At 44.6% G+C, this 21,732-nt stretch overlaps 1 protein-coding gene across 9 annotated transcripts; it reads right to left on the minus strand.

Moving 5' to 3' along the window:
* Nucleotides 1-11: 11 nt before the first annotated feature.
* Nucleotides 12-19,639, minus strand: c2cd5 (C2 calcium dependent domain containing 5). 9 transcript variants are annotated; one of them, XM_076089015.1, is made up of 30 exons: nt 19,336-19,634; nt 18,706-18,814; nt 18,458-18,544; nt 18,159-18,330; nt 17,966-18,061; nt 17,643-17,798; nt 17,298-17,535; nt 15,301-15,461; nt 13,926-14,144; nt 13,331-13,419; nt 11,532-11,640; nt 8,396-8,510; nt 8,141-8,239; nt 7,879-7,990; nt 7,708-7,787; nt 7,422-7,608; nt 7,164-7,328; nt 6,546-6,590; nt 5,855-5,995; nt 5,693-5,756; nt 5,490-5,551; nt 5,144-5,242; nt 4,951-5,040; nt 4,756-4,834; nt 4,278-4,370; nt 3,793-3,825; nt 3,401-3,502; nt 2,024-2,217; nt 1,792-1,938; nt 12-1,651 (listed from the first exon to the last, which is right to left on the minus strand). In XM_076089015.1, the coding sequence occupies exons 2-30, from the start codon at nt 18,793-18,795 to the stop codon at nt 1,526-1,528; spliced, it is 3,450 nt and encodes a 1,149-aa protein (XP_075945130.1). In that variant the 5' UTR covers nt 18,796-18,814; nt 19,336-19,634; the 3' UTR covers nt 12-1,525. The 9 variants fall into 9 exon arrangements, 8 of the variants coding, with proteins under 8 accessions (XP_075945130.1, XP_075945132.1, XP_075945129.1 ...); XM_076089017.1 differs by having other exon boundaries at nt 3,431-3,502; nt 19,336-19,633; XM_076089014.1 differs by having other exon boundaries at nt 3,431-3,532; nt 19,336-19,633.
* Nucleotides 19,640-21,732: the final 2,093 nt, after the last annotated feature.

A 21,732-nucleotide genomic window follows, 5' to 3' on the forward strand; every position in this document is an offset into this window, starting at 1 on the left:
AGAGATGCATCTTGGTTTGACTGAGTTTATTGTGCAAGACTTACCAGGCTAGCATACAGATTCATGGCAATAAAAAGTGGGTCTGCATGCTGCTAATCAGAAAGCAAAAGCATCTAAAGTATGTACGTTCAAGTTTTAGACACAGGTATTGAAAACTGATCAGACAAACACATTAGAGTACCATGTGTTCTCTGACACAGTGAGTCATCATTGCACAGCTGTATGTTTCATACATGTTATGCTACAAAAATACTAAAATCTGACTTTAGAGAACATTTACACAGTTTATTTTCAGGTGGCACTTACACCATTAGATGCTTTTTTTTCCATCACTGGACATAAATGTCAGAAATGTAGAGATGAGTAGCAGGATTATCATACACAACATGAGTGCACAAGCAACAGTGATGAAGCTTGACAAAGGTATGCCAAATCTAACAGACAGCAAGAAGCGGAACTGATCCCACGGTTTAATTCAGTCAAAACCATCTCTAATACTTTATCCTATGAAACCACCCTGGTGCTAGACCCCACAGGGACACATTTTACCCAATATACCCCTCACCATTTGCACTCTCACTCCTGTATAAGTTAATAAAAAGGCATACATGCCTTTTAATCTGAGCATTTTAAGATAAAGCATTACAAAACTCTAATAGTTGAATTAATAAAAATAATTACTGGAATAAACAGTTATGGAATATTCGTGCCCTACAAAAATACATGCATGTGCCAGTAACCCTTGCCTTTTTTTGTTTTCATTATCAGTATGGATGAGATCATTATTTGACACTTTCTGCAGACATTTGACCACCTGTAGGATACTGCCTGTGAGCAATACTGTGACAGTAAGTAGGAAGATTATCCATCGGCAAAAAATCAACATAAAATGTAATTTAGACATTAAAAGTGGACACCAATTAACAAATAGATAATTATAACTAAATGGCCTCACGGGGTTCTCTGGGTTGTTTTGATTCAACATTTCCACTCGAGTGAGGCTTTTCTATTTTAAGGAAGAGCACCAGGTTTGTTAGTCATTATGTGGCCACTTTAAAATGATCTGATGTCATGCAATATCCCTTTTGGCATGGCCCTTCAATGACTCCTCCTGTGAGCTGTAGAGCTGCCGCACTTGTGCCCACACACAAAGGAATGGCCAACATACTGTAGCTGTCGGTGGCCCCATTATGGACGGATGTAATACGTATACAGAGGGTCCTTTGGCTGTTGTTTTTGAAATACCCAGATTATCTAATTCCCAAAGAGCAACATCAGTATCTTCTGCACAAATATTCTCTTTAAAAACACAAAAAAAAAAAAAATGCACTACCATATTAATCCAGACTGCATATTTCTGAGTGTGTGAGAGTAATTGTTCTTTATTGCCTGCGTTCAAACCTGTGGGTCTATTACAGAGTTTTAGGGCAGGCGTAAACGACTCGTATTTGGACGGCTAGACTCAGAAAGCGTGTTCACTCAGATTGTGTGTCCTGCAGACAAAGTGAGGCTCTGTGTTTCACTGTCATGTCGGCTCATCTGTGGCACTAGCGCAGGTCTGTCCGATATTTGTCGTTGAGGGAGCGGGCTCCGGGTCCGTTTCCCTGACACAGATGACGGCATCACCACTCACATTAATGAGACACTGAGCCTTGAGGAGAAGAAGAAAAGACAGGAAGAATAAACCACAACACCGCTAATAACTGAAGTCCGAGGATGCAGACAATGGTTCATTGTGCTTTCACGTATAAATGGACTTAGAGGTAAATACTTCTGTGTGTGTGAGATTACCTGGTTCTTGTTTGGATTTTCCATTAACATACACTCTTTCATGCTGTAAGACACCACTGCATTGCCACCCAGGGCTGCTACATGGGCTCGAACCATCGAAAACACCTCTGCTATGAACGTATGGAGGAAGCCACTGACACCCCCTTCCTGCAGAAGAAAAACACATACAATGTAGACACTTTGTACAATATCATGGGGCCTGTGTACGCGTAGCCCGTTTCTGCAGACGTACCTCCCGTAACGATGTTGTCTCCCTGATAAAGAACATGTTGATGATCCCGAGGTATTTAATGATGCGTGTCCCGGGGAGGAAGGAGAGCGGCGTCATCTTCACCACAGTGACGGAACTTCCCCTGAAAGAGCGGTTGGACCGCAGCGAGCGCGAGCGTCCCTCAGGCAGCGGACTGCAGCGCTCCAAAGATGAGACTGCAGGTTCAGAGAGAACATGTAGAGGTCCAAAAGAGACGCGAAAAGAAAAACAAGAGGAGGGAAGGAGGGAAGACGAAAGAGAATGGAGATACCAAAAAAAAAACATTCAAAAATAGGGGAAAAATAAAAGCAGATATGAACTCTAAAGCAGAAAGAAATGTGAATGTGGAATGTACGTGCAAAAAGGCAACCCTGTCAGCATTTTCACAGCAGGAGTGACATGTGTGTACTTATCTGCAAGTATGTCAGTTGTCTGTGTGGATGTGTGGTGCCAAAACAATCACTTGGAAAGCGTGCGTTGCCATGCGTGGCATGCAGTTGAAGCAAACGGACAAGACAGTTAAACAGTGTCTGCAGACAGACAGACAGACCTGGGCACAGCTGTGTATGTGTACAAGTGTGAGTACAGGATTTTGCAGTACAGTGAAGTACATGAGAGAGTATTTATATCCGTTTCAATTTGTGAAAGAGGCTTGAGAGAAATGGAGACGGACAGAGGCAGCTGTGAGCTGAGCTGGGCACATGTACACGAGCTAGAGTGTGAAAGATGCTCCGTCATCTTACTGCAAATTGACCTGATGGGGCTTAAAATGGATCAAACCAGGAACCTTCAGAGCCACACATTAGATCGTAGTTTACTTACTGTGTACCGGACTAAAAATCATACCAGGTGATCTTGCAAAAACATCATTGCCCCACCTACCCACCCGCCTGCCCCACCTTGATCTCTACCACAGTGTTCAAATTTGTATGTGAACAGTTTATCTACAAATCATGGGATGTCTTCTCAGCTTCAGCACATTCACTAGAGAAAAATCAAAGGAATTCTTATACTAATCATCAAATATCTCCAACCCATCCAACCCTTACACATCTAAACAGGTACAAGTAAAAAGATTTTTAAAAAGACTATTAAGTTGTCATCGTTGTGGCCGCGGCTGCAGACATTTAAAAGCCAAGCTTCTGATTGGGGATCCCTCTGAGGGGCGGGGCTTCAACGTTCACACTCTAGCTAAAAAGCTGGTGCTTGATTTACAACGCTCCGCCCCCCAGCGGCATGCATGGAGGGGTGTGCGAGTGTATGTATGCGAACATTTGCATGTGTGTGTGTGTGTGTGTGTGTGTGTGTGGGGGGGGGGGGTGGGATTGCTTGTGAAACGGTATTTGTGGGTATGATCACCAGAGTGTGCTAGAGACTGTGTCCTCCTACTTGTCTTAACTGATCCCCGTCTCATGGTGTGAGCTTTCAGCCTAAGCAGCTCTAGCCAGGTGCTGCATCTGTCTGCAAAGGAACCGTAATCAACGAAGGCAGCTGGAGAGAACACACACACACACACACACACACACACACACACAAAAAAGCCCACACCCAAACATACACAAACGCAACGACGACAACAAGAGAGAGAAAAGTAAAAACAGGACACAAAAAACGAACAGAAAAGAACAAAAGTTGATGAGGTTCGGGAGTGGTGCAGGATAACTCTGTCCGAGACGAAAGGATGAAAAGGTAAAAAAACAGTGTGGTGGTTTTGGTAGCAGGGAGAGATGGTCGAGGGAAAGGGAGCTCACCTCTGGATGAGACGTTCGTACTCTCTGGGAAACCTGTCACACACACAAACATCAAAGTCTACCGTTGCACTTGGCAGGGAGTGGAAAGGGTTCAGGATCAATCCCTTGCTCTTGCCACAAGGCTTACAACGCATGCGTTACTTAGCTGTCACCTGCGATCATAGTTCTCCACCTAATCAGTACTTGCTAGAGATGGAGCAAGCTCCTTGCTCTGTGTTCTTTTCATGTGAACGAAAAGTAAGCCATGCGGTTTTAGGAGCTTAACCACACACGGTCATTTAAGTTCAGACCAAAGGAGAACACACTGGGCTATGACACATCACGGTTTGTTTACCTGGTGAACGAACCATCACCAGCTGATTTTGGCAGAGTTTTGCAGCTGGGGTGAGTAAAGAGACTGTACCTAAAGTTGTTAGTGGAGGAGATGGGCAATGCCTGTTAATGAAGCAGGGGGGGGCAATTAAAAAACAATTGTTTGAGACTACCTGGGATTTTGGGTGTTGGCTGACAGTTGGCGGATGACGAGTCTGCACATAACTCCATGGAAAACTGCAGCTGCTCTTCGGTCTCGCTGCCTCCTGAAACGAAGCGCATGTAATCACTCAGGTGCTTTAATCTGATTTCAAACACAACAGAAGTGACGTTTCTCACATATAATGGGACTATATGTCACTCGGCTTGTGGTGCACAAAGCGCCAAATAAATACATTTGAAAAACTCAACAGAAATGTCTCTTCCCAGAAATCATGAGCTGGTTACTTCAGATAACCTACAGACCTTTTTGTGAGCAGTTTCCTTTTCCCGACATGAGAGGAAAAGTGTGTATTTTTGATTTTAGGGTGAACTGACCCTTTAAAGTAAGCTTCTAAAACAAGACTAACAAGTGTTGGTGAAGGTATTAAAGACTGTCGGACTTTGGGTGAGCAGAAAAAACAAAAAGATAATCTCTTTAACCAGACAGACCTTTGGTGGGGGGCTTGTCCGCAGTCTTCTCCTGAGTCTGGTCTTTGTCAAATGTCATGGCTACCGCTGTCACTGCGACCTGAATGGGAGGCAGATAGACAGAGGTACAGTAGATATAAGAAACGATTAAAATTGACTTATCAATTCTGTTTTGTTTGCAATTTCCCTAATCAGAGATGTCCTGAAACCTCCCACCTGTATGAGTTCTTCCTCTGGCACTGCTACAGTGAAGTTGAGCTGACACAGACAGCAGGGGATCATAGAGCGCAACTTGAAGTAGAAACTCTGAAACAAACACAATGAATTGACTTGTAACAAGTTTCATTATAAACAGTGTATAACATGCCCATTACAACGGATAAACATGGCACCACATACGGCTTCTTACCTTTAGAAGATTCTCACATAGGTCAGTGAAGATCTTGTTCAAGCCTTGGTTAGTAAGATTGGCATTACTCAACCTAAAGACCCTCACAGATGTAAACATCTGTAACACAAACACATAGCTTAAACTTACCAAAAATACACACAAGGGGCTTCATTTCCTAAATTCCTAAATTTGTACTCTGCACTAATGGCAGTTTGTTATAATTAAGTGCAAATTGTAGGCGACTCTACAGATTGAAAAATATTACATGTACACAATGGCATAATCTACATGTATGAGAAATTTTTGTTAGGTGAAGATTTGCTGTAATGTGTACAGAAAGCGACACTATATCATGTAGAGTTACCTGAACACCTGAAGTCCAGTTGTGAATCCCAGGCATGATCTCAGTGTTGCAGCTGTAGAAACCTGAAGATATGAAAGTGGAAAAGGCAAGAGAGGTGATGAAGCATAGCGACGTTTGTTAGCGCCTCAACCCAACTGGGAGATAGCTAACTTAGCATGTGCAGTGCAGAATGATGCACTGTGGAGTGTGTAGACGGCGCACACCTGCGGGGGTCGGGGCATCGGTGAGGAGGGAGTGGATGTCCTCCACAGCATCAGTGTCGTCGATCTACGGAAATGACAGCAAATGTGTTCACAAAGAACAGACTACTTGTCCATGGAAACCGCTGCGTATGAATGTCTTTAGTTGTTTTTATAGAAACACACCTCCAGGACAAAGGCATCCTTCTTGCCATGGGAGAGGTCCAGTTCGGACACTTCATCTGAGCTTTCTGAGTGGGAGCGGAAAAGTCTGGAGCGTTGCCTCGGCTCAGGAATCGGAGAACCCACCACTTCCTCCGTCAGCTCCTGCAAGCAAAGGGGGGGGGGGAGACACAAAACCTGAGCGGACGGGACGTCAAAGTGAACACCAGAACACCACAGCAGCTGCACATCTGCATCTCACTCGTGCCCAGACTGTACAGGTAGTAGAAAGTCTATGTTAATAACACACCACATGCTCGCACTCACTCGAGTACCCAAATAAGATTCACCATTACACACACAGACAGACACACACACCTGATGTTAATTTGAATATGGATCTGAAAGAGTAAGGAGTGGCAGAAACACACACACACACACACACACACACACTTTAAAACACATACACAGGTGAGAGTGTGAATGGGGTAGATGGTCACAATAAAAGCACATCAACACAGATAAAATGAGTCTACAGTGGGCCGCCCTCGAGAGGTGACACCGGAGTGGGTTACACATCTATCTGTTCCCAAACGTCCCCAGTTTAGAATGGTCATACAGTTACAGTAAAAGTGGTGTAGTATTGAGATTAATATAGTGAAATATTTGTCATGCTTTGCTGTGTCTCACAGCTAAAAGTTGCCGTGCTCAGTACCATGTTTATGCCGCAGAATACCTCAGGGTCCAGGGCAAATAATTTCTTTAATGACCAGAGAAAGACAAGAGGGGTAAGTTTTTCATGATTCACAAAGAACAGACTACTTATAATGTGTGATTACGGACATGATTTTAACACTAGAAAAGAGAGAATTAATCCCAAAATAAAGGAAACAGTTCAGCATGAAATGTATCGGTTTGTGTCAAAGATTGACTGCAATTAATGTGCAAAATAAAACCTTATGTGTGACACTGTATGTGACAGTCACAGTATTTAATGGCCATAAACTGCTGATATTAGCCCTAAAAACACATTCAATTGACCTAAAATGCAGGTAAATTATTAATATTCCCAAGATTTATCAGGGCACATGCTAAGTTCCCAACACATCTTAACAAACGAGGTTGAAACAGGTTCCCAAAGTGTTCTATTTACAGTATGGGCTGTAGGCTAACACCCACATGACACCCTGGCTTCCGGAGTGTTGAATGAAAGAGTGCAGAAACATAATTAGCAGTGGAAACCTGGCCTACTAGGGGAGAATTTGCAGACCTAGTCACAAAGCTAGTCCTTCCTCGGATTGATTACTGTCCATGCATGTGCTGCGTGTCTCACCGGAGGGTTTATTTGATACAGCTCTTTGTTCTTGGCTATGGTGTCATTGATCCTTTTCTGGATGGTGAGGATGTGGTGCTCATTGCTGAGGTCACCGGGATTCTTCCCCGCAATCTGGATGCCCCCTGGTGCAGGCAGGGCTGTCAGGTACACTCCTGTAGCAGACTGAACACACACGCACACGCACATATATTTTAAAGGAGTTGCAGCAAACACTTGTGCTGCTGATAAAGCCGTTAACCTAACATGTCAACCTACAGCCAGACCCAGAAGCATGTTCTCTCCAACACTGATCTGTATGTGTAAGCCGAACAAAGAGTTCATGCTCCGCAGCTTCAGCTTGTTCATCAGCTGAGTGTGCAGCTCGTACTCCATGAAAGGCAGCAGGTTGGAGATGGCCGTCGCGTTCACTTCGCCCTGAGCCTTCTTTTTCAGACGGCACAGTCTAGAAGACAGCAAACACTGGTATTTACTCACTTTGTTCAATATCTTAGCTGTGAGGCTCCTCCAGGAGGAGGCCTTCATTAACTGTGAGGTGTTGTACCTGGCCTGGATCAGGCAGCCCTTTCCCGTAACAGCCGCTTCTGGTGGCAGGTCGATTGTTGTGAACAGCACATCGGGAACCTTTAAAGAAAAACACAACAATTACTAGAATTCATTTATACTTTCACTACTCATGTAGGAGTCTGTGATTCAGTTAAATTATATTTGAGACCTTCTGTCGCCTGCAGATGTAACAGTAGGTGAGCTGGGCGGGAAAGGGCATGTTGAGCTCATCATACGGGATGTGGCAGAAGCCACAGCTCGGGGGAGACGGCTCCTCAAACCTGGAGAACAACACACACACACACACACACACACACACACACCATCTGGTATCAGCCTCCATGGGTCAATTCAAGCTGTGCTGTATATATACACACTGTTACCATACGAGGATTCACAATCAGTTAGCTCAGTCTTTGAATCATGACAACCTGTGGTCGGCAATTCCGATGTCGAGGCAGCCTTCACGCATATACCGAGGATTCAAGATGGCCGCTGTGCCCGCTGCTGACAGGATACACACCTCCTCGCTGTGTTGAAGGGAGGTGGACAGAACAAGAGAGAAAGAAAGGGAAGAGGATGAGAACAGGGCATGAAACTATGTGTGTTTAAGACAAATGAGAAACATTAGGCATAAAAGAGATGAAAAGAGAAATGCTTTCCCCATGTGTGCTACTACTACATACCAGATGCTAGTGCTCTCGCTGTAGCCCACAACAGCATGGCAACCAAGAGCTTTGGCGTGAGATTTGATCTCCTGGCGAATCTCCTCCCACCAGGCGTCGCGAGTCTCCGGCTCATCTGCAAAACACAACATTCTGAATGATCTATCAAAACCTCACTGAACACTGAAGTCTAACGATGAGGTAACGCTAAACCCAACTAAAAAAAGACAATTACAAACATTCCAACAGGAAATGAGAGACAAGTCTGTATCTAAACTGATTGCTTTGATTTAGCAGAAAATAAACAGACGTCACAACAGTTCACTTTGTATTTTCTGGTACATGATTTAAATGGTGGATCAAAGCAAGCCAAAACCAACCATCAGTTTGTGAAACAAGGTGACAATAATGAAAGGAGAGGATGATGATGAAGGCAAAGTCAATGGTTCGGTTACTTGTGCGTGTTCTCACTGGCATTCCTGAAATGAACGTTATCCAAAAACATATCGTCTCTCTCGTCGACGTCTCCTTCAGGACACAGGTGTGTCCTTAGGATACCCTGTGCCTGATGTGTTCCAAGTGTTTCCTACCCTGGTGACAAAGGTTTTACTTCAAAAGGTATTGAGCCTTCATCATATTTAGGCTAAACCATGGGTGTGTTTCAATAGTCTAATAATGAGGCTTTGCTCCAATACCACCTCTGTTTTATTAACATTATTCATGAGAGCCTAATTGTTGCCAGGTGTGAGATTAATCTCACTCATTTCTGGATCTCTGAACAAACAACACATGAAGGAAGCTACATTAGAGTATTGAGCCGCACCCAATGACTCCCTGAGAGGGCCACATGCGGACAGAGCCCCCCCCCCAAAAATAAGAAGCTCATCTTCCGGGTGAGATGGGGGAGATGACTGAATGAGGGGGAAAGAATGGGAGATCAACATCAACTGAAGAGATGAAGAACAATGACTGATGGCCAGGCTACAGGCCCACCAGGTGGGTTCCTTTAAACCAGAGCCAGCATGTCACACAGGCACAGGCTCACCAACGTGCACGCTCATGACCATGTGCACGCTCATGGGCAGAGAAGGGCCATATTCATTCACCAGAGTCCATAAAATCTAGATTCAATTTTAAGTGACACCATATTTCCTCCATTCCCCGAGCTCATATCTTTCCTTCCATCCCAAATCCATATTTTATTTTATTTTTTTCCTCAACTGCCACCCATCAAATCAACCTGTCTTCCATGCATCCATCCATCCCTCCTCCTCCTCTCTCTCTCTCTCAGTATGAATACAGCCCAGTGAGTCAGGGATGCACATGCCCGGTCAGTGGCTCCTTGTCACAGAGTAAACCTCCTAAACCTTCTCTGGTCTAGACAGGTTTGATTCAAGAAGCATTAGAACAGCACTGGGACAATGTCAAGGAAGCTCTACTGTCAGCGGGAGGAGCTAGGTAAGGGGGGGGGGGGGGGGGGGGGGGGGAGCCAGGCCAGGCTGGATGGGGTGTGGGGAGGAGACAGCGCATGCTCAACTCAGCTCAGCACACAGATTAGAGGGAGGAGAATGGCAGCTCACTGAACTCAGTATCCAGGCCATGTTGGATTTGTTTGTGGACGTGGTTAAATGTCAGTGTTGGGTGCACGCTGAACTTCAGTGAGCGGCCATGACTCCCGTGGGTGAGAGCAGTAAAAAGGGGAGGAAATACCTGCAGTGACTAGACTATTCCAGTCTAGCAGTTTGTATGAGCGTGTGTTACCCAAGGCTGGGCCAGAACACACACCGTTAGTACAGAAAAGAGAGAAGAAGAAGAAGAGACAGTCTAACAAACAAGCGCAGCACTCCACTGTTACTATGCAAAGACAGACAGCACTTCACAAACACTATGCAAAGACAAACTATACTCAGGCCTACACACACACATACACTCTCACAAGAAGAAGACTGACAGGGAAAAGAGGAGAATAGAGAGGAGTCAAAGCTAAGATTTAAGGAGAAGATATACTACATCTAATACAAAAAGGAGCATACCGTAGCAGTAGAACTCCAGTAGTCTTTCTAATTTAAAAAGGTGCCCTGTAGAGTGTTCTTGTAAACAAACGTTTTGTTTCTCACCCAATGCATGTTGAGTATCTTTGAGGTCTGACAAACTTTACTCATAAAAGCTGATGTTTTAAAATGATGACTCATGGTCAGAAACTCCACAAGGTGCCTTTAATGTTGCTCTGTCGTTGATGGAGTCGAGGCATTGCGACAGTGAACAGGGCTCTTTTCAGAATGGTTTCCAAGTTATAAATCGCATTGGCTTGCTTATTCCTTTATGTAGATCATCAATAAAATCTTTTTTGGGTAGCTCATTCCCTGTCTAACCCTGAAAAGAACCCTGTTCATCCTAACCCAGCTCTCCCCTCTACCTAAACTCTCAGACATCCTTCAAATCAAAGAGATCAAAGAGCATTACGGGGAACATTACTGAGGCGGTAAAGTGGACTCAGCAAATGTCTTATTGTCCTCAATATAAATCTCATAAAAAAAAAAGTCTGCTTCATACAAGAAAATATAAGAATTTCGACACAGAGATAAGAAGCCTTTCGACAAACTCAGGAGCGTATATAAAACACCACAGCGCCACCTGCAGCCAACAACACCAGACAACAGAAGCAGCAGGCAGCAGATTGGAGCCATGCACAACTATTGCACCTAACCTCCAGGGGGCAGCACCACAGCGACCAAAGCACACACACACACACACAGCCATCACATGACCTGTACAGGCTCTATATTACACAAAGCCAGTGAGTCAAACCACAAGGTGAAAGTTGCCCCTATCCATGACACGTTTTGACACATCTGATGATAGCCTATGCTAACTTTACTTCCTTGAAAACGCTACAAAGCTGCAGCCTATGAGCAGGAACAGCTTTCACCTGCATTAAGACTTAAGTACATGACTGATCATTTCTCCAAACAATCAAACATTGGGACTCGGACCATTCGTGGGATAGCTGGTCAACACAAGAGGATAACGGGCAGCATTGACTAAACAGCACTCACACGACGCTGGAGGTCGCTGGAGGAGCTCAATCATGTCGTTCCACGGGACAGTGGACGAGCTACATTAGGACATCGTGTGTTAGCGTGTGTGCTGCACTCACCGGGGTTGTGAATGCGGTCCAGTAGTTTGACAGAGCGAGCGCTGACCACTCCGCCGACATGAACCAGAAACCCAGGTGGAAAAGACGCCAGAGTGAAGAAGGGGAACTCCTGCAGACAGAAAAAGGCTGAGTCATTTACAGCAAGGGAACACACACTCCGGACTGTATCTGTGTGTGTTTGATCATATGTGATGAGTGCTCCATGGATGTAACATTTTATTAGTTTATATTTTTCAAAATGTTTGATTAAAGACACCTGTTTTCTATGTACGGTATCTTTAACTGATGAGTGTAGACTTGAGTGATAATATTGTTAATGTTATATCAGGAAAAGTGCCAACATGCAGCAAAGATTAGGTGTTATGGTGTCCCTCCCCCCCATGCAATACCCCAGAGGAGTCCCCACTCACTCCTTTCAAGCCTACACTTTAGAGCATTTTAAATAGATCTGGAAGTGATTGAGAAACTGTATTTTCAATAAAGCCTGCCTATTTTGTATCACTGATTTAGTGATTAATTCAATCCTTACAAATCTATATAAATGCATTAATTAGGTTTGAAGTTAAAAGTGAAGAACACACACAAGGTCCTGGCTCAGGATCAGGACTCTGTTATACATGCTGTTCTGTCCTCCGACGTGACATCTTGTCCTCAAATAATGTGAATGCAAATCCATCCGTTAGCGTCTTAGTCCTCATCCTAGACTGAAGTGATGACCACTTCACACAAATCTGAGGGACGTTAGGATTTCCAACCATGCAGGTGTATGTGATGAATGGCTTTTCATGGGAAATAAACTACCAATAGGTTTATTTCTTCTCAAGCACTCCAGCAAGGAAGACGACTACTAATTTGACTGACAGCTCCTCCCACTCCGAGCAAGGAGGCAAGAATGAGGTGATGAGGTGAGCGTGCTCATTCCCGTCGTGGACACAGGGAAACCAAAATCAGACTCGGGAGAGAGAGAAAGTCAGAAAGGAGGGAGGTGCTTGACAGGAGCATCCAGAAGGCGCGCACACACACACACACACACACACACACACACACACACAGTCACAAACCCCTTCAAACTTGAAGGGATCACAGCTCCTAGCCTCCAGCCCTCCGCCAAACATGTCTGTGAATCTTTTAGAGCGCGGTAGGTGCCGAGCAAACACACCATTTTGCTCAGCCCAGCCTGCTCCTCTTAGATCTACATACAACTAGAGGAGGGACGGGGTTAGGAGATGATTCGGACTTGGTGGTGGCCCTCAGCTGGTCAGGGTGTTTTGGGGAAAGGTGGAGACAGAGAGAGAGAGAGAGAGAGAGAGTCACACTGATGGGACATACCCTGGCGTCTAACAATAACCCAGAGGAGGTCGCTCCCTGAGTAGCACAAATGGTCAAGAGGACAGAGAAAGGGAACATTACTTGCTCTTTCAGAGACCCACTCCCCATTAAACACTGAAGTGCAAATTAGTGATATTTCACAGAGAATGTAGCCGTGGGAAAATTAGTGAGCGACACACAGTGTGCAAGTGACTGTTTGTCCTACGTGCAGACATCTGAGGCCGATACGCAGCGCAAACTGGTTGTCAAAGCATTAACTGGCATAAAATGCCACGCATAGCTAGCTGCCTTGGCTTGTGATGCCGCTTGTAGTTAATCAAGACACAGCCTGAACATAAACACAACGTATGTGTACGCGAAATTCATTGAAACGGAGCACTTGAACTCGTGTTTTGCCGTGCATGTCAGTCTCAAATGTCTGCATATAGAGTGAGTCGGTGTATACACGTGTGAGCGTTGAGTCATTGTACCCTCTGCTCTAGAGCCGTCTGCGTCTGCTGTCTCAGCAGGGTCTTCAGAGGCCCCGCCTCCTTCCCGACACTGCCCCCACTGCCCATTCCTGATCACAGAGGAGAGTCCGGCTTCAGTTTCGGCACTTTCAACACACAATGGACTAAAGAGCCGGTCAATCTGTCGTCAACACGTTGATCATTACGTTGCAGTATTAATGTTATTATGACAAACCAAGTGGAAGCAGCAGCTGGAATTGCACACAGAAACATTAGATCGAGAACAGTCACTAAACCTGCTTCTTCCTCATAATAAGACTGCCCTACTCAGAAGATTTTCTCTCATTCAGGCATGAATACTGGACCTTGTAGTTTGGGTACGCCTGATTAACACACCTAACCACATGGTGGGAAAATCCTGAATGGGACTCAGGACTATCAGTCAGTGGTGTAGCTTGTGGGCAGTTGCACCATGCATGCTGAGTTATTTGTTCCAGTTAACACCAGTCAAGTCAATCTGAACAGTCCTGCTGGTGACCCAATATACAGGAGAGGTGCCAACACTACGCTGTTGTAAAGTTCTGTCACGTGATGACACACAGCAGTCCTACTATACCGGAGGCTGCCAGCAGCAGGTCCTCGGTGAAGGACACGCTCTTTCTCAGCAAGACAGAGTCTGAGTGGGCGGTGGAGGGAGGGGGCGGGGTGGTGGCTCTGGGAGCAGAGCTGTGACCACAGCCCACTGAGCCAGAACCAGCAAGGGACAGAGTGTCTGTGGAGAGGGTGGGGGAGCTGGGGCAGAGGAAGATCCCCGGCCTGCGTCTCACTGGCTCCACTATCCAGCGGGGGGGGAAAAACAGATGAAGGGTTCACAGAGAAACAAAGATATGTTGAGAATGGACAGGCAGAGCAATGAGGAGAGAGGTCAGAAGCACAACAAATGAGGAGGAGGAGGAGGATGTGACAGGGAGAAAGTGGACAGGAGCACAGAGAGAGATTAGCCTGATAATCAGACCCAATTGCCATTTTGTTTCACTTCATTTATTGAGCGCGATACTGTGTTCATGTTAGCCGTTTGCTGGTTGATGTTGGTGTTTCATTTTTGCTCTAACCACTCGTTAATCTAATCACTCTGGAGCGAGCCACGTACGCCGTGGTCGAGGCGGTTAAGAGCAGCAAACTCAATGGTTTTTCAGGACAAAGGAGGAATGTTTTAGAGTTGAGAGTCATTGCTTCTTTAAGGCTTTGTTACCATTGTTCATGGATCTGGCTAGCAATCTGTGCAAGAAGATAACGCCTACAAAGTTCTGACTGGTTTACTGTTCCTCCAACTGTCTGAAAGTATCATCAGTGGGCACAACACTAGACCCATTTCAGTGCAGAACAAATGGAGATGTGGGAGGCAATTCAGAGGTCTGGAACCAAGCTACAGAAAGGAAGTGGTACGCTAAAGGATGAGGATAGGCAAGTTCACATAAACAGGTGAGAGAAGGAAAAGAAGAATGTTGGGAGCAAAAAGAGGGAGGAGAGGGAGAGAATATGATACACTGATAGGAGAGGAGGAAATATGAGAAAAGGGAGGAGGAGTGGGAACAAGGACAAGTGAGGTCGGCTTGGGGGGACTGCTGGTCCTCTCCTGAGGAGTCAGGTGAGCGGATCTGGTAGGAAGCTTCTTTAGGCTAAATGTTCAAATGTGCTCAAAATGTCCCTGGGGCAGAGTTGGGCTAAAGTGACCTCAGATTAACAACAGCCCCTCATGAGACACAGTGCTTCTATTAAAGACCACAACAACAGGGGGGGGGGGGGCAACACTGTTTACAATAAAGTAATGCTCAACTCAATCTTAAAAAAAATGTTTAAAGAATAAATAAATAAACAGAAATTTAATAAAACCACCACCAGAGTAGCACCACAGTGAGGTGAGGGAGAGGGGAGGGATAGGAATGGGTGAGGGGGGAGGGGGGGGGGGGGGGGGGGGCAAGTGTTCTTACCCGTCTTGGGCGTCAAACTGAGGTCTGTGTCTGATGATGAGGACTGGCGGCTGCATGGCTTGGAGGGAGAGAAGGGGGGAGGAGAGGAGGAGGTGGTGGGAAGGGCTCTGAAAGGGGTTGGCGGGCCGGAGGACGAGGTCAGGTCCTCACCAAATACCGGCCTGCCAGGAGAACATGACACACACACACACGAACACACACCCACCCACATCAGTCACCACTCTGTGTGTGTGTGTGTGTGTGTGTGTGTGTGTATATGGGAGTGGGTCAGCGTTGCCAATAAGTTGAAAGGTGTCTATTTTAATGTGTTATTTGTTTTGCATTGGGTGAGGTGTGTTTGAGGTGCTACGGATGGCTGGAAAACAAAAAAAGCAAGCATGGAAAGCAAAAAAAAAAAAAAAGAGATTAACACAAATTAAAAGCACACACAAACACATTAAACTAAAGAAAGCAACATGGCAAAACACAAGGAGGTCAACAGAGGATGACGAGCTGAAGCATGTGTCCCAGTAGAGTGAAGCAACGGTGAGGTGACTGTCGAGATATATCGGGCCCTCGCAGAAGGATGCAACTGGGAATCTGACTGCCAACCCTCTATCGTTGGAAAAAAAACAGTACAGGTGGAGGGATTATGAGTCTATCATCAATGCTTGGTCTTTCACTGACAAAAGGTATGTGGGTCTGCCTGGTCGTCTTTGTCTCGATGCCTCAGTCTCCCTCATATAAACATCACTGTCTACTTCTCTATTTCTAACTTCTTGTATCTATTCTATGCGTCTGCATACCAGTGAAGACGAGTGTGGGAACAGAGACAGAGAAGTTCTGGGACAGTCTCTGGGAGCTGCAGGCCGAATGCACTGGGCTGTTGTGGGTGGAGCGGCATCCGTGGGCAAGGGGAGACCTGGGCCAATCAGCACGCAGAGGGAGGAAGACAAGAGGACCGATTTGGACACAAGCAGTGACAAACGTCCCAATCCAAATGTAGCGAGAGAGCCAGAAGAGGGAGAAAGACACTCACACAAGAACCAACACCACAACATTGCAATAGAGTGCAAAAGGAGACACAAGGGGAAAAGAAGTTTGTTTTTACTCCCTCTCTAAGCCCCTGTGATTGCATTTAACGCCATGTGAAAGCAGCAGGAAACTCAAGAGTTTTAGCTGAGAGCCAATGCATCGCTCAGCTAAAAATCTCAGTATCACACAAACATGCACAAAAGGGATGCAAACACCACAGGAAAAAAGACACGCGGGTAATCTAACCTGTAGAGACATTGTTTGTGTTTAAAGTCCCCACTACAGATGAAACAATAACCATCGACTGAACGATGTGGAGTAGGTGGATCCCTTGCAGAATAACTAACATATGTAAATCCCCGATACACACAATTTCACACACTGGCGCACAGATAAACTGTCTAAATGCAAAAAAAAAAAAAAAAGAGGCACACATGCACTCAACTGTAGATATGCTTACAGTAATTGGATAAAAATCACAATTTAACCACTCAATAGTCAGGATGAGGACCAAAGAACAAAGTAAAGGAGCACACTGTTAAAGGCTGAGCAGCACACGTGGGCTGGATACTCACTAAAAGACGCAGCACTAGAACATGCAGAGGTAGAGCGGAAAGCCATGCAAGAGCGGTCTAAGAGAGCAGACAAAGGGAGGAGGGGGTTTGAGGATGGCTGTGTGTGTGTACTGTACATGTGTGTGTCTCAGGATATGTCGTGTGCTGTTTCATGATGCAATGACACGCGACCCAATAGACACAAACTACAGAAAGGGAACCAAAGATTCTGAGACACACACACAGGAGTTAGAGCTAGACTATACACAGACTAACATTCAGTACAATGCACACTCACACTCACACTCACACTCTCCCCGTCATGCACACACCGATCATATTTCCACATTCTCACAAACTAGATTTGCAGTGAATCTTGCACGTTAAAAAGAGGCAGGGTCCATGCTCGTGTTGTTGGTTCATACTCACTCCTTTCCATCCTTGGAAGGGGAATTGCAGGCATTGGAAGTGGGGGCTGTGTTCGGGTGCATGTGTGTGTTGGTGTTGGGGGCGCTCCCAGAGCTGAGTTTGTCCAGTGTGCAGGCAGTACCTATGGCCCGGACCACCAGACCCGACTCTCCCTCCAGGTCAAAACACTGTAAGTAGCCCACCACTGCATTCCCGCCCATCTCCAATACCTTTAGCCCTATTTTCCTCTGCAGCTCTCCTAAATAGGGGGTAACACAGAGCCACATTAAGAAGAGAGGGGTAGAACAGAGAGGACCAATCTATTCTGCCTCCACACCAACAGAGGATCACAGTACATTATCTTACCGGACATAAGAGAGATGAGCCTCTGCCGGGCCTCATTGGAGGCACGGGGAGTTCTTATGCGGTCGATCCACTGGTACTCTGGATCTTCATTCACCACAAGCTCCTCCACAAACCCGTGCACCACCGCCGCCCTGTAGCACCTTGGAATGGATGTGGCTACCAAACACCACAAAGAGTGAAAAGATTTGACATCTTCCCTGCATTGCTTTTGTAGGTGACTGCAATATATAATGTCAATCTGTATTTCATGCACACAGATTGTGTCATATGCCGTTTCTGTAAACTGTAAAACAATTGTGAACCAAAAGTCCAGTCAGACATACTGCAGAAGAACTTGACCCCGCAGGAGGACTGTCTGAAGCGGTTCAAATCGTTGAAAAGCTCCACTTTGACAAGGACATTGATCTCGCCGCGGATACCTAAGAACAAATAATGGAGAGAAATACATTGTAACAAGGGGAAAGGACATAAGGGGAAAAGTGCATTTATTATGGTCAGATTAGTTTATTCTTGTACCGTGGATTGTATCATAGATGGGAAACCAGCCAGAGATGACAGAGGCAGCCTCACTGCACAGCAGCGGGTCAATGTCAATGTAAACTTTCCCTATGGCATCGTTAGCACTGTAAGTATCGTGGTCCAAAACTGTGACCTGCAATGGCTCATCCTGCAAGTCCTCATCGTCAACCTACACAGCAAGAGGAGAGTAAGAGAGGTTAGGAATGCCGACATTTAGTTCATCCACATCGTGTGATGCATTCAAATAATACGACCACCGCCCGCCAGGTGTAAAGAGAAGCTCGCTGGCCTTTTACCTCAAATTTGAACCATTCTGAATTCCATTGCGGATTGAGGGATTTGTGACAGACGTCGGTTTTGAAAGTTGTGTTTCCAAACTTAACCTGGGGAAAAAAATGCACGAGACACATCTTTTAAAATGCCACATTTACTATTTTGTGTGATCCTTATGCAACAACCATACTGAAACTATGTTAAATATATGATGTTACAGACGTGAATAGTTTGGTTTCATTAAAAGTATTGCTCTTCAAGGTTCACTCACCTCTACGAAAGCATCAGTCAGGTCACTGGCTCTGTCCATCACAGGCAAGTGGCGCCCAGCCACAATTTTGGCCTTCAGTTTCCCAGGCATGATTCACTTTTAAGTTGATCTGTGAACAAGTCATATGACAACAATAAAACATGTATACATGGCTTTTCAACTGATCACCTGCGTTAATCAACACTGCTCTCACTAACAGCAGTGATGACTGAAGAGTGAGCCACTCAAGTAACGTAACGTGAGCGTATGTTGTTGACAGTGTGGAGAGCCCACTCCATCAATTTACTTATTAGCTAATGAGCTAGCTTCCGTCCACTAAACTATCATTTAACACGTCTAGCTCCACTCTAAAATAGTGTATCCACTTCGTGTATAGGCATGTATTGAACTACCGTTCATGAACGCGACAGCAACTGACAGTTGACGTTAGCTGGTTAGCTAAATTATGTTAGCAAAGCAAGGCTAGCAAGAAAAGCCATTTAGCGTTAGGTCAACTGCATTGCAGTCAATCTCCTTAGCTCCACCTGATCGACCATGTTTTTACAATCATACTGCACAGCCAAACACCAATACGTAACAACAATACTATACTGTTAACGTTACTCCCAGTACAAACAGTAGTATCCTCACCAGTGCTGTAATATCAACACGCAGCTGTCAAAGCGGCAGCGCGATCGTTTCTCGGACATTACTGTTGACAGCCCTCTGTCTGACCTCCGTGTATCTCCCATAACATGAGACGTTAACGTTAGTTCACAGAACACCAGGACGGATAGTCTCGTTCAAATGAGAAACATTCATTAACTAGTATTACGACTAAATAGATAGGGTTATACAAGTGACGTTACGACCGACTTCTCGATTCATAACCAACACATAGCACTGGTTAGCGCGTGAAGCTAACGGCTAGCTTGATAAGGATACAGCTCATGATGAATGAGTGTTCACGTGCATGCTAGCTTCAGGTCGCTTCGTAAATGTGTGCTTCCATTTGAAACGCTGCACCTATGTTCCTCCGGTCAGAAAAAACCCCAAAATAAACCTTTTAACAATGAATCTCACTGAAAATATATCAAAGATATATACGTATGAATATAATACGGACTTAGAGTGGATAGATAGTATAGCTATCGACTCACTAAAATACAGTATTTAAATTACAAATAAGGCAGCTTTGTCTTGTGCACGGGTAATGATAACCTCTTCTTGGTGAAGCAAGTACTTTTTTTAATAAATATTATGTAATGTGTAGATTTATTGATCAGCGATGTTATTGTTTAGCTTTTTTGTAATTTTCGTTTTTTTTTAAATCATTTATTTATTCGCACTGTAACAGAAATGGAGAGGCCTGTGGATTTTATACATTTTTCTTATTGTCAAGAAGTTACACTTGGTATACTGTTTCAGTGCTTTCTGCAGAGGTGCTGGCTGAGGCCTATCCTCAATTAAATACTCCAATGCTGAGCCGTGTGCCTGGTGGATTTGTCTAAATCAAAACACAAAGCATACAGCTTGTCACCTCTATCCAGAGGGGGAAGTCAGACCATAGGTTGGTATTTTTGGTCTGTAGCCTATGTATAAAGAAAAATGTCTGTGCCATCCCTGGAACTATGAGGAGGGAGTCATCACTCAAGATTAGGTTATACATGTATGAGCTCTTTTTATCTGGACCCATTTTAAAGGTTACAATTTTCCTAGCCCCTTGTTAATTACAATATTACAAATTATTACAGAAGGACAGGAGGATGACGAGAGAGTTGTTTATCCAAAAATAGATATAGTTTATATATTACATTACATTTCATTACAGTCATTTAGCAGACGTTTTTATCCAAAGCAACTTACAATAAGTGTATTCAACATCGGTATTCAAGAGAACTACTAGTCACCAGAAGTCATAAGTGCATCTCCTTTTTTAAACAAGCATCTAAGAGCATAAACCAGAGCAAACAGTGCAGAAACAAACAAATACAATAAGTGCAACAGACTAATACGAATACAATAAGTGCAGCAAACTAGTATGAATAAAATAAGTGCTAAGTGGAAGACTCAGGATATATATGTGTTGCATGCTGTCTTGTGCGGTAGAGGACTAAACTGAACCTGCCTCTATTTAAAACACAACATGCTTTTGTTCATGTACGCCCACAAACCATATCATCACTCCCACAGAAATGAAGCATGACAGAAGAAGGTGACACCATCCAGGTCAACAATTTCCAACCTTTAAAGGATGGTAACCGATATGTGCCATAAAACAAATAAAGAAAAGATACAATGAATATGGAACCAATGTGTTCTTTCTGCATCATAAACTATTTTTAATCATGCCACAAAACACGCACATGCTATGACCACGTGAATTTATTCTGTATCAATGCAAACCCAAGAGAGAGAGAAGAGAAAAGGGTACAAAATGTGTCCATCTTTGAAAGTGATGACAGGCAAGGCTTTCATAACATGCTTTCCTGGTAGTCTCACATCAACTTGTAACCATCCTGGCGTTAAAAATAAGAGAAATATTGGTTTTGGGTCTAGCACTTTCACCTCACATCAAAGTAATGTCCTTGGTTTGAATCTCAGCTGTCTTGTTTGTGTTTGTTCCCACAGTCCAAAGACATGCATAAATCAGGGGAAATGGGGCATAGCAAGCCTTCCCTTAGTGCATGCTGGGACCCCAATCTGTCTGTGACCCTGAAAAACAATACACAGGTGTGAAGAATGAGTGAATGCTACTGGTTGAACCTTTGATGTTGTTGTTGAACTCATTGCACTGGTCATACTACACAGAGCTGGTGCACTTGTCCTAGTAATAATTCATGTAGACCAAACTGAAACAGTGCTCTTCACAGCCGTCACTTGTTGTCTCTTGCTCTTCTTGGCCGGAATTTCAGCCCACTGGATGTCAGATACACACATATGTTAATATTGTTTATTCAGGTTCATGTTTTATTTATTTATGATAGTCTACAATCTTTGACACTTGAGAAGGACATAACACCAATCAATAAGCATACAGGTGTTCTA

This window comes from Anarhichas minor, unplaced genomic scaffold (genome assembly GCF_050575085.1).
Source record: "Anarhichas minor isolate MPS153535 unplaced genomic scaffold, ASM5057508v1 ptg000011l, whole genome shotgun sequence".
NCBI classification, from domain to species: domain Eukaryota; kingdom Metazoa; phylum Chordata; class Actinopteri; order Perciformes; family Anarhichadidae; genus Anarhichas; species Anarhichas minor.